The sequence below is a fragment of the Gadus morhua genome, chromosome 14 (genome assembly GCF_902167405.1).
Source record: "Gadus morhua chromosome 14, gadMor3.0, whole genome shotgun sequence".
Taxonomy (NCBI): Eukaryota; Metazoa; Chordata; class Actinopteri; order Gadiformes; family Gadidae; genus Gadus; species Gadus morhua.
This window is the reverse complement of record NC_044061.1, coordinates 24,025,876-24,038,785: the sequence shown is the minus strand read 5'-3', so window position 1 is coordinate 24,038,785 and position 12,910 is coordinate 24,025,876. Positions and strand designations below refer to the sequence as shown.

The window sequence follows — 12,910 nt, the reverse complement described above, 5'->3', positions numbered from 1 at the left end:
TGGGAAAAATAATCGAATCTTCGATGCATCGCGATTCTGTGTAGAACGATGCTTCTCTCGTTCTAGATAAATTAATAATCGGTACAAAAAAATAATAATATATATAATTCTTTTTTTTTAATTTAATTTAATTTTTAATTTAATTTGTTCGCCTCCTGCAACATTCTGTTTGATCGAGAGGGATAATTTGACTAGTTTTAAAATTATTTAATTTATCTTCAATGTGTATTGGCCAATCTGATTTGTCTGGACGCGATTGCGATTCAGCCTACGCATAGCATGCACGCAAACTCACAGCCAGACACAAGAACGACACACAAGTTATTATTCTTATAATTGACTAAGAGCATGTTTTTCTTTAATGAAATAGAAAAGAAAGATTAGAAGGAAAAGAAAACTAAATCAGTTTTTTTACCTTCTTCCATAGTGTGTTGTAATGTAAGCTGCATTGATTATTGTATTGTTCAAGGTAATTAATCTGTTGATTTCTTTAATGATCATCACAAAAGTAGGAAGTGATTAGCAAACTCTGAGTAGAAAATTCAGATGTATTTTCTTTTGAAAATCCCGCATGGAAATGTACATAAAAAAAAATGCTTTGAGATGCATCAATAATCGTTTTAGAATCGAATCGTTGACCTCTGAATCGGAATTGAATCGTGAGGTGCCAAGAGATTCCCACCCCTAGTATTTATTTACCATTGGCTCACTAGTCCTTGGCTGGAAGGATAAGGAACAATGAGCCATCAGGGCCGTACCATTATTTTTAAAGTGAGGTTGCAACTATCTTTTACTTTGCATTTGGGTTGCAACAACATGACATTTCCTAGCTGATTCCGGTGTTGAACAAATGTGAACTAATTTCATACTATCTGCACATAGATGATTGTGGTTTTTTGCTGAATATGTGAGCTTGCCATGGACCGATCCACATCCGGGACAAATGTGATAAATGGAATATCCCTACGTTGTGTATATGGCTGTGCACGTGTGCTATATAGTTATGATGCAAGCTGGAAAAACTGCCATGTATGCACAGTAACCCACAGCTTGGCAGTGAGGGCAAAGCTTGGGAGGGGCTATACAGCTGCACATAATGTGTCACACTGCACCCCCCCCCCCCCCTCCCCCACAACCCACAACCCTTACACTAAATGCCAAATGCTGTTGCCACTCTCCTTTTATTATGTAGTTCTGATGTCTCTCCCGCTTGACATTCTGCCACAGTGCACGGTATCGGTGTCACTGTGGCCGCATCTGGAAGTGTTCTAATGCAACCCTTGATCAATGGCTGGCTAAATCGCTGCTGCCAAAAATACTTGGCTTTTCCAGGCCAACTGCCGCACGAACGGCGGCCCGCGTTGGCAAAAGCACTGAGATCAGAGGAGCCAATGTTTTCTGTGGTCTGAATGCTAAAGGGAAGCAGGGACGGTGCTGGGGATGATAAATAAATGGGCATGAAAAAAGTGGCGTGTGCTTTTGAAACGCCAGGCAGATGCCTTCCAGCGGGCGACACACGTGGGAGTCGCTGACTAAGATGCAGAGTGGATCCTTTCATCAGAGCCTCTAGATATAGAGGTTGTTGTTGTGTAAACGTCCACACGTGTTGTGCTGTGGCGAATGTATTGTCAAGTTTACCAAATGAAACGAGAAAAAAGTTCTACATTGACAAAGGCTCACATTTTGCTCGCATGCGCTTTAAAGATCCAGTGGAACTATACTGTTGTTGTTAAAATCTCAAGGGCTAAAGGCTTGCCATTTCTCATTTAATTTAATACTTGGCTCTTTGATAGACACTTTAATTATTTACTAATTGCCTGCCTTCAACCTCAACTTCATAATGGAGGGGGGGGGGGGGAGAGAAGAGAGTGCTCCTCACCTAAGTTGGTACTTGAGTTTGACTTGCTTGTGACTGATTACAGGGAACAAACAACATCCATCATTATAACTAACTAGATTAGTTGCCCCTGCTGTCGAGGTAAGCATTGCCATAGCTGAAGCATTCCTTCATTCTCAGAAGTGATTGAGGTTCTGTAATGTCAAGGGATGACATTTTCTAGTTTTAAGCTTTGGGCGATATTATTTTATCTTTACCTTTACTCTTAAGGATAACAATTGTAAATGTTGCAATTATTCTCATAGAATCGTAACAAGATGTACTCACTTCTACAAAAGTATTACGGATCCTATTAAAAGATTACATCGAAAGTGACTGTATTTTGTTCATGGACTGGCCATTATTGTTTCTTAAATAAATGACCAGAGGTAAGATTTCCTGCCTAGATCTCTTTTGAATGGTACTTCAAAGCATTCAAAGAGAAAAGACAATGCGGGAGATTCTAGCGTCAGCCAAAGCTGCTCAAAAAACGGCCACTTTTTGTCTTGATCAATTTTGTCCTTCGACTGAAACTTCAATGGCATGGACAGAATACGACAATCAAAACTATCCTGCCTTGAGAGATTTTACATAATTTGCGGCCAATTGACAACCATGCTGTTGACTGCTTCAATGCCATTGTGCCAAGCATTCTTGCTGCTCTCAAATGGTAGGGAACACAACACAGCATCTATAAGGATAATGCATCTGACTAATCAGCAGGATTTTGGACTCCGATGCTGGTTTTCTCCATTGGGCCTGTAGTGTCAGGTAGCATCGACCACTGAATAATAACATATGGTGGCTGAAACAGAAAGCTCATTTTGGAGTTGTATTCTGGAGGTCGAGGATGTGCTTCCTGAGCGGTTTGCTTGCAGGCTGGCAGTTCTCACATTTTAATAACTTCCACTGGCGAGAATAGCTACGAAACGTGCTGGTGAGTGAACACCAATCTAATGTTGTACAGAAGGACGTGAGAAAGATGTATGCTAAATAATATTAAAAAAGGCAAAAAACGAAAAAAGGCCTCTATTTAGTTTATTTCTTTTGGAGCGTACCGCAATACGAATATAAATAAGAAACGGAACTACTTTGCCCATTCGCTTTGAAGCAGCGGCCAGACCTCACAAATCCCATACTGTCCGTTCAGCGTTCTCCTGAGTAGTATCCTATAATATTTCAAATGGCACAAAATACGGCCTTCTATCCCTCCCCATTTCCCTTGAGTGTTTCATTCACGCACAGTGTATGTTCTCTTCATCAAACAACAGGGGCGGGAGGGGGGAGGGGGAGAAGAGAGTAATAGCGGCATTAAGAGCCCCCATTTTTGAAACGGCTTAATGCAATTGAGCTGCTAAGTACTGACTCGTTCCAGGATATCAGGGGCTCAAATCCCCAGTGGCGTGAGGCATAAATCACCCACGTCAGCCATCGACTCACGCCTCCTCCGTCATTGTGCTGCAGCGGCCTCTCCCTACTGGTGGTCTCTGCAGGGTACCAGCCCTCCCCGGACCCCCTGACGCCTCCAATCATTCTCAGACCCACCGTGACTTTCATATCGCATTCGTTCAGAAAAGGCCTTCCAGGGTGCTGGTCGCTGAGCGAGGCTGCCTGTTGCCACTCGATGTGTGTGTGTGTGTGTGGTCGTGCCACCGACTAACGGGTGGTACACGGTGTGTGTGTGTGTGTGTGTGTGTGTGTGTGTGTGTGTGTGTGTGTGTGTGTGTGTGTGTGTGTGTGTGTGTGTGTGTGTGTGTGTGTGTGTGTGTGTGTGTGTGTGTGTGTGTGTGTGTTTTGGAATGCTAATCAAGTGTTGTATCGAACTGGATGAGATGCAGATTAAATATTAACACAGGAATAACGTACGACTCTGGTGTCATTTCAACAGATTACCATAAACGCATTTTGAGCAATCTTTCTAGGTTTTACAGCGCAACGTTTTGATGGACCCACTAAACTCATTTTCTTTCCATCAGGAGAGCAGAGAGAGAGAGAACATTTTTTGCTTATTTTCTCACTTCTAATGGAAGTCGCAAAAGCCCAATTGAATTGTAATTGAATGAAAGCCCGGCTGAATTGTAATCCAAGAAAGGCCCCAGTGTTGCTGCAGAATGCCAAACCAAAGTGGCAGGTGCCTCTTCTGGTCTCCCTCATGCGCTAATGTTCTGCCTCGACTCTCGCGGTATCGAAGTCGACCTAATTCCCAGTGAGCTCCAATGAATGCTAAGCAGTTTGAGATGGTTTCTACTCACTGTTCTCAAGCCGCCTGAAAACCAACAGGTGGAACACCTGGTCACCCTGGGAACGCCGGCGCCTGGCCCGACGTGGGTGTAATTGAGTAAGTTCTCGAGCCGTGCCCCGAGCCCTTGAGCTGCCCGCCTACCTCAGGGGCCAGGCCCTAATCCTGGGAGGAAGGTGGCCCTCGGAGTCTCAAGGCTTACTCCCCGGCTTAGCTCTTAGATCTGAAATCCAGAGGCCTTGCAGAAGCCGTCCGTGGGTGAGTTTGACTTTCGCAACACGTGTGACGTGGCTGCTGTCTTGACACACCCTGGCTCGCCACAAGGCAGATGGGATGTAGAGTCCACCACCCCACTGCTTACCATTCCCCCACCCCTCCACACCCTGCCTCCAGCACCCATCTCAGTGCCTGACCTACTCCTCCTGCTGTTTGGGCAAATGGGGGCAGACTGAAACAATTTGGGAATACTAACCAGCTCCTCTTCCAGCGTACAGTCGGGTCTTACGAGGCTAAGCCCCGACGAGGCCGGCTGTTGACTGTTGAGATTTTCTACGAGAGCAAGCTGAGAACATTTAGTTGCCGTAAAGTGGATAAAATTATCTTCAAGTTCAGTAACGGCTGCCAGAGTGTCCTTGAGGACGTAACCCGAGAGCCGGGCAGCGTACAGGCTGAGGTCATTTGTGGCACGACGCAAGAACATTAGCTTTGTGTAGGAACATAAGCCTTCAGGATGTTATGAATGTAGAGCATTGTAATGGCACAGAAAAGTACCCGGCACTTCAGGGTTACTTTTCCAAATCAACGCTTAATCCGTTGATTCAAACCAATTCATCCGTTAATGTGCGGTATTTTTGAGAGGCTTGTCATTTTAGTTTGGGTTTTAGTTAGGGTCAACATACCCAGCAGCCTCGCATGTCAAACGCAAAGTGATTTAATGATTAGTAAACGCCACTAAAAAGACATTCCACGTTTGGGTACATGTTTTTTGGCCTTTCTGTGCGTCTTATAAATAGCGTTAATGGCCTCATTAGCATGTGTGTGCACAACAAAGGCTGTAATTAAGCTACAGCTGTGGCACTATTTAATGACTGCATCATTCATTTTAGAATCGTCTAATTGTGTTAATTATACCTTTTCAAAATGCTGCTTGTTACTTGGCACAAACCTCCACCATGCAAAGTCTTTGAGAACTTGTCTCACACTGACTTGCTACACGGTAAACATTAATCAAACTAAACCTTAATCAAGCTAAACATTAATCATCAACATTAATCAAAGTCACTGAAGACAGGGCTACCGTGATTGATATCGCAACAAAGCGTTTCAATGTAATTTTATACTATTCATGGCATGTATTATGGAATTATATCAGTAAATGTTGGAGTTTGTTTACATGGTTTTTATCATTTAAATATGTATTTTAACAATGTGTTTATTAAGCTCATAAATTCACATAGTATATCAAGCATTGGTCCAAAATACCATTGTGCTCAAGAAACTATCCAAAGTCAAGAAGGACATGAATGGTTTTAATTCTGGTAAGAAATTGTAACCTCAGTGTTCCAAGAACCGTGCAGAGTGAGTAATGCTCTGTACCTCTCAACAACTACTGCCCGGGATCCCATGAGCATGGTATTTAACCACAAATTGCTGCCGTGGACCTAATTAGTGGCAGAGAAGAGGCAATTACAGCTGTTCTAGGGGAGCTTTCATACCCCATATTTCAAATGTAATACTTTGAGTGTGCACACTTTGGGACCCCTTTCCTTGGGCCAATAGACAGTGTAGCGACTATGTATTTTATGGTGCGCGTAAGAGTGAGCAAAGATCCACCTTCCCTACCTTAAAGTAACAGCTGTTTTTGAAAACCTGCGCACTATGTCCTGACCTCGGATGACTTCTGGCCGTCATATCTACAACAGCAGTGATTCATACACTATTCGTTATGACCAGGGCTGCTTATAATCTCTTTGGAGTTTGCACTATGTAGGTGTTGTTGTGGAAGCAGCTGAAGCACTTTTTATTGTCAATCTCGGTTGCTACAACAACCAGCATTGTCCCAAATGTAAACAGTGGAATTTGATTTAGTTCTGACGGGTGTACATTTTACTACATTTATGGTGCAACCCGCCTGCTAAAATCCAAGAGAAAGTAGGATTTTCTACCGCTTTTTATAGAAGACAAGCTGGAGAGAAACCTATAATTACAAACCGGGTCGGGAAATAGTTCTAGTATTTTTTTTCTTTCTTCCTAAAAATGGACTGAAAAGGAAGAATGGGAGGCAGGTTCTACAGCAGCTGCTAGGAAAACACATTCTTCATTCATACCATAGCTTATACTTATCTGTGAAGGAATCCATTTCCCTGTCATCGCACACCAGATACCTTGACAAAATTCCAGAGCAAAACCTTTCATTGTTTTGAAAGTTCCCCCCTTCGCTGTTCTTGTTATTTTCAGCGGTGTAACGATCTTGATATTGATTTTGATACTGATATTGCTCGATTGGGCTTCGGTCCACGTGTGTGGGTGTGTTTTGTGCGTTTTCATGTCCTCTTTGGGCCGGGACAGGGGTTAGCCTGGCTTGCACTGCTGAGAAGGGAGTGTGGCGTGGTCGGCGCTGGACATGTGCGGTTGTTGAGGGAAGCTGGCTAGTTGGAGACATGGCTTGGCAGAGTAGAGCTCGGTCCGCCCCTGTGGGTGAATGATGAGCTTGTTTATAGTGAGACTGTCAGATTCCCTTCCTGTAGGAATGAACTCGTGGGATCAAACACCAGTTGGGCTTGGTATTGAACTCTGGTAGAATCCAGAGCACTTCATTCAAAGGTCTGTTTCCTAAATTCCTAGGGTTTTGTACTGTCCTCTCAGTTGGCTGTTTACATAGACGCATGGCTCCTGCAAAATTAAATTCCTCACCGCAGCGCTTGACAACTCGACTCTGCACCTACACACCCACTTCTATGTGAGGGCCTTATACGTTTTTAAGGGAAGATGTTGCAGCCCCTTAAGCACTGAGTCATGTCCGCTTTCCTCTCCAGCTGGGATTTGGCCTTTTTTGGGTCTCTACAATGTCCACCTCGCCTAATTGCCACCCAGTGCACCAAAAGCTCACTAAAAGAGAAAGCGTGCAATTAGCCTCGGCTTACTGCCAGCTCATCATAAATCTGCCAAATTGTTTCTCTTAAGAAACCCGGCGCAGTTGTGGTCCTCTCCCGGACTCCCGGAACGCAGGCCTGTCAGTGGAGCATCGTATAATTAGGCTGACCAGCGGTTTGCCGAGGACCGGCTCATTGGTCTACAGCAAAGTCAGTGCGGTGCCGTGCTGCGGCCGTACCGGGAGGGACCGGTTATTTACGTGCGTCGCTCGCCTTCTCGGGCTTCGTGCCGCCAAGGAGCCGAGCCAGGGCCCGGTCAAGTGGCTCGGCGCTGCAAGCTCCCTGGACGCCTACCTGAGTTGCAGTGCGCAGCCGAGCAGCACAATGAATTCTCCTCTCACCGTTGTTTATTCTTCTCCCTTTTGCTTCCTCCCTCTCCTCCCTCCTCCCCCCCCTCTCCTGCCTTCCTCCCCTCTCCTCCCTCCCTCCCTCCTCTGCCCACCCTCCCTCCCTCCCTCACCTTCCATCCCTCCTCCTCCTCTCCTTCCTCCCCTCCTCTTCTCTCCTCCCCTTCTCCTCTCCTCCCTCCCTCCCTGCCTCTCCCCTCTCCTCCCTCCCCTCTTCTCCCTCTCGCCCCCTTCGCTCTCCTCCCTATCCTCCCCTCTCCCCTCTCCTCCCTCCCCTCCCTCCCTCCCGCTCCACTACAGCTCATTATCCTGGAGGACTATGCGGATCCGTTTGACGCGGAGCAGGCCGGCGGTGCCCAGACCGGCGGGGAGAAGGTGACGACGGAGAACGACGGTTACATGGAACCCTACGAGGCCCAGAGGATGATGGCAGGTAGATCACCGACCCACCTGGCCTTTTAATCATCCGACATCGCCCTGCGCCTCCTGTCCCGCGCGGGGGTCAGCGGTGAGGGCCTTACTGCTGACCGTGTCGGAGGTGCAGATGGGCCACGCTGTGGCTGATGCTAGCCTGGCCGTGTGCCTGTCGGCTGCTTGCTAATGAGCAGGCTCCGACTGTAAGAGGACGGTCGACGTGACGGGGCTGCTCATGCAGGGAGTGGCGCCGCGGCGTATAGGGAGGCATCCATCTTCTATTTTTTGGGCTTTTTTATAAATAAGTAAATAAATAAAGAGAAGCAAGGCAGCGAAACCAACAAGCTGCTGTTGATGTATGGGGTTTCATCGTCGGCTGGGTGTGATTATGGTAAATACACTGAAGGATTTTGTTCGTGTTTGTTGTAGTAGGGAACGACCACATTCACTTACAAATATGGTTTCTCAGTACAATAGCCGTCTAGAACCACACAGAAGAAATACTAGATTATATTGTACTAGTGGTCCGTGGTCAAATTCGTTCTGTTAAGCTCAGTTGGTACATGACATTAAATCCATCACAGGGTTAGAGGTTCAATTCCCAGTAGGGCCCCACATGATAAGAAATGTATACAACCTTTTCAACAAACTTGTCCACCAAATGACTGATCTATAATGTAATAACCCCTGGGTTATTCGGCAACACAAATTAGCCCTACGTGTATTTCTACTTTAAAAGCAGCTTTACCTAAGGACTACAATTCCAACCGATTTGTCTTCAGGTGTGGTATTGGCATTTAGGGCCATGCCGCTGTAACCCCGGTGGATTTGTGTCATATTCTTCCATTCCGATTTTCCTGCCTCTCCCCTATGTCACTCTTAATAGTAAGCAGGACACGAATGTCTTGCTCCGTCCTCTGAAATGGTCTTTTTAATGGGCCTCCTGGCAATCTCTTGTTTTCATCCATCTCTCTGCCCTGACCTGTAGCCCCTGTCTTGCACTCTCCCAACAGTACGCTGACTGTATGATGTATCGCCTCCCTTTCTGCTTGTAGCACACAAACGGTATAAAATGTCTGTTGGAGCCTCCTTTGGTTTATTTATGTTGAACTACACGGTCTCCCGTGGCATTCCGAGGGAAAAAGGTTTTGTTCCGATGAGACAGGTTTGCCTTCCGGCGACAGTGATGAGTCTATCTCGGAGAGAGCAGCTCTCTGCAATGTTTGCTCCAATGACTTTACTTCCCTAATCAGGACGAGGATAGACGTGACGTTGAGTTGTGGTCGTTTTCTCTCTCTCTCTTTCTCTCTTTTATACGGCTTTCTATTGATTCTTGCCTGTTCCTGTTTGTGCTGCTGCTGTTATGCCAGAGCTGTCAGGCTTCCCTGTGAAATATAGCTGCTTCTTCAGCTCTGCTCCACCCCCTGTTAATATTCATTGTAATCCAGGGGATTTCTCTCCTGCGTTCCTCGATGGAGCCGCAACGATGCTTTGATAAGCGATGTCAGACAACACCGGGGGATTTTTAAACATGTTTAAAACCCACTGGCACGTACAACATGTTGAGTTAATATGAGATTGTTTTGTACTAGACAGTACTGCCGAATCGGAGCAGCCTAACCATGCTCCGACTCTGTTGTCTCAGTCTCTATCTCCCCCGGCTCACTCTCCCGGCTCTCCCTGTGTAATCATTTTCTGATTTTCTTTTCTTTTCTGCTTGTCTCGCACTCGACTGCTCCCTAATATGACAGCCGTTGTTCCCGTGAACAGCCTTCTACTCGGGCCGCATGCGATGTGGCAGGATGTACCGGCGCAAGTCAGAGTGAACTTGGTTTGGGTATTATTTGGGCTGACAGGCGAGATGCTTATGCACCACCTTCACAAATATTCAGGCCTCCGCTAAAAATGGAAAGGGGGGTTTGCCCGTGGAATAGTTCAATAGTTTGAGCCTGTAAAAAATCAAAGGCTGGTGATTGATGGCTCCGTATAAAAACAGTGTATCAAATTAATCAGAGGCAGGCGATCGGCACTAAATAAGACGTGCGCTGGGTTTTTTACGAGCGGCGGTTTACGGCTCGGGGTGTGCGTGTCCACACCGGCGCCAACGGCCCGCTCGACTTTCTCAACAAGATTGAATTCGCCTTCGCTCTCAAGAGCAGGTTCGGGTTCCTCCCCGTAGCACGGGCTCACACGGTAGCATGGTCACATGGGCACGCCGCCTCCCGCCTCGACCTTGGAAGGCGCTTCCGTCCGCAACGCATGGACGGGTGAAACGGCGACGTCACTCCGGTGAAATCTCCCCAACAAGCAATTTGTCATTCATGCAAATTATGGTGGAGTTCCTTGTTCCGTCTTCGTATCGCTCGCGTTCCCTTTCTGTCCGGCTCTCCGTCCGTCACCCCGTACTATATATCGGGCATCCATTATGGCAACCTTTTATTGAAACATAAACGTTTATATTGAACCATTAATTAGTCTTTTAATTTCGTTAGTAATGTACATTCGCGCCATATAATTTCATTATTTTAACAGTTGCCAATTATTATGGACTTTATATATTCTCTCAAGTACCACAAGTTCCCACCCGCTGATCCAGCCACTCTGTACACTGTATACTCTACACTGTATCGTCTGTTTACTGTACACTGTACAGTCGACATATTATATCATAATGTAACATAGTGTCAGGTGTGGCATGCTGGGCCTGCGGCAAAGTGTGTGTGTGTGTGTGTGTGTGTGTGTCCGGCCCTACCCAGTGAGTGGGACTGCGGGTTGATGATTGATGGGTCGCCGGTCTTCACTTCCTTTAACCTGCTGCGGAGGTGGGACACCTGAGCTCCTTCCTGCGCCAGGCTTTCCGGGACTGATTGACAAGTCGCTAGACCTGTTTATATGCCCTGTCGATAACCCTCAGTATGCCCTTTATGGATGTGTTTAATTAGAAGTAAGTGCTTTGATTGGCCTGGTGTACATGTGTGGCGGTGTGTGTCCCACTGTATCTGTTTGACATAAGTGTGTTTGCGTCCTATCGCTCGACTGATGTAGTGTTTGTGTACAGCTGGTGTTCTGGTTGCTTTATCTAAAGAATATTTGCGGGGGGCCGGGAGTCGAGATACTGGCACTGTGTGTATACTTGGAACAAATATGTCCGTCACAGTTGCATCATCTTCACACCAGCATGCAGAGCATCTCTCTCTCTCTCTCTCTCTCTCTCTCTCTCTCTCTCTCTCTCTCTCTCTCTCTCTCTCTCTCTCTCTCTCTCTCTCTCTCTCTCTCTCTCTCTCTCTCTCTCTCTCTCTCTCTCTCTCTCTCTCTCTCTCTCTCTCTCTCTCTCTCTCTCTCTCTCTCTCTCTCTCTCTCTCTCTCTCTCTCTTCCATCTCTCTCTCTCTCTCTCTTCCATCTCTCTCTCTCTCTCTCTCTCTCTCTCTGAATGGAATCCACTCGTTCTTATCATACTTACTTATCGTCTGTTTTCTTTGGCCCGGGAGCTGCTCAGACCCGTTACCATGCCGATCACTGTGGAATCATCCGGTAGAACCGGAACCGGTCTGCCTTGAGCTGTTTCTCTAGGACGGGGGGAGACGCGGAGGGGAGAGCACTCTACTCCCTGAGCAGCCGTGTGTGAACATAAATAACCACACATGCACTAACGCACGCACACTCGGGCAGAGCACGTCGGAAATGGGTCACTTTGGGTCAGGACACGGCGGCCTACATGTTCCTCGTGTTGTTAAATAAATGTAAAATTTCCGTTGGATTAATCCTCCTTAAGGCATGGAGGGAATAGCAGGAGATCTGATGTGTGTTGTACCTGAAGCTGGACCTAATGAAACGCTTCACCATCTACCCCTCTCAAAATACTGTGTTGAAGTTGATAACTAAAGCAGTAAGCAACGCACACATAATTCCCCCCCCCCCCCCCCTCCCCTCACACATTCTGGTCCCCACGCAAAGGGCTTCCCACTGAGCCGAAGGAGTGCTGTTGTGTCAACAGTGTTCGTGACTCAACCCCCCTGATACGCCAATCCTCAGGAACAGGCACGTCATCATGCTCTCACATGTACGCACACACACACACACTTGCACACAAACACACGCTTACAGACTTGGAGTAGGAGTGCGGCAACCAGCTGCTATGTGTGTCCACGTGTGCGCATGTGTATGTGTGAGTATGTTGTGTATGTTGGTAGCATGTGTTTCAACATGTTGAGCAGCAACACCCCCCCCCCTTGCCCCCCGCCCCCATGTTTCAACTTTGGACAAACTTCACGCCCTCCTCTTCCTCCCGCCTGTATCTGATCAGCCAGGTTATCTGGCCTCATTCCGGCGGCCACAGAGTTGTGCAACAGGGCAATCACACCCCACAGAGATTGAAAGAAAAAAAGAATAGAAAGCGTTGGTGTTTTCTTCTAAGGGCTGACTCATAGGTCAGGCACTTACTCCACTTTGTTTCTCTTTCAGTATGCGTGGGGACGGGTCGTCATTGCTTCTGGTAAGCGATGTGCGATGTGTGCCCCAGGAGGTGCAATGGCAGCGATGGAGTGGGTAGATCGAGGAGGTTATTACGGCTGTAAGTCACCGCGGTGGGACCACCTCCCTGTTGAAGTGTTGTCTCTGGGAGGACCTCGTCTGTCTGTGGCGAGATGGTGAAATGAGCCAGAGAGAATGACTTGGGAAAACAATGGAAAGAAAAACTACAACATAAGGTGTGTGTGTGGGTGTGCGTGCGCTACAGTGTGCGTGCGTGCGCTTTCTCAAGAGAAAGTACCGGAGAGACCCGAAGGAAATGAATGAAAAATGGGAGGGGAAACTCTCATGCAGTGTAAGAACAGGCCCTGCCAGAGGAAACTCCTGCTTTAATGACTTCACACACCTTTGGAC

At 47.0% G+C, this 12,910-nt stretch overlaps 1 protein-coding gene across 9 annotated transcripts in view; it reads left to right on the top strand.

Annotated features, from left to right (window-relative positions):
• The window catches only part of shf (Src homology 2 domain containing F), an 80,301-nt gene that overhangs the window by 8,071 nt on the left and 59,320 nt on the right, over positions 1-12,910 (top strand). For all 9 annotated transcript variants that reach the window (XM_030376507.1, XM_030376506.1, XM_030376504.1 and 6 more), the window contains exon 2: positions 7,915-8,047. In XM_030376507.1, coding sequence (XP_030232367.1) covers positions 7,915-8,047 — 133 coding nt within the window. The remainder of the gene's footprint in view (positions 1-7,914; positions 8,048-12,910) is intronic.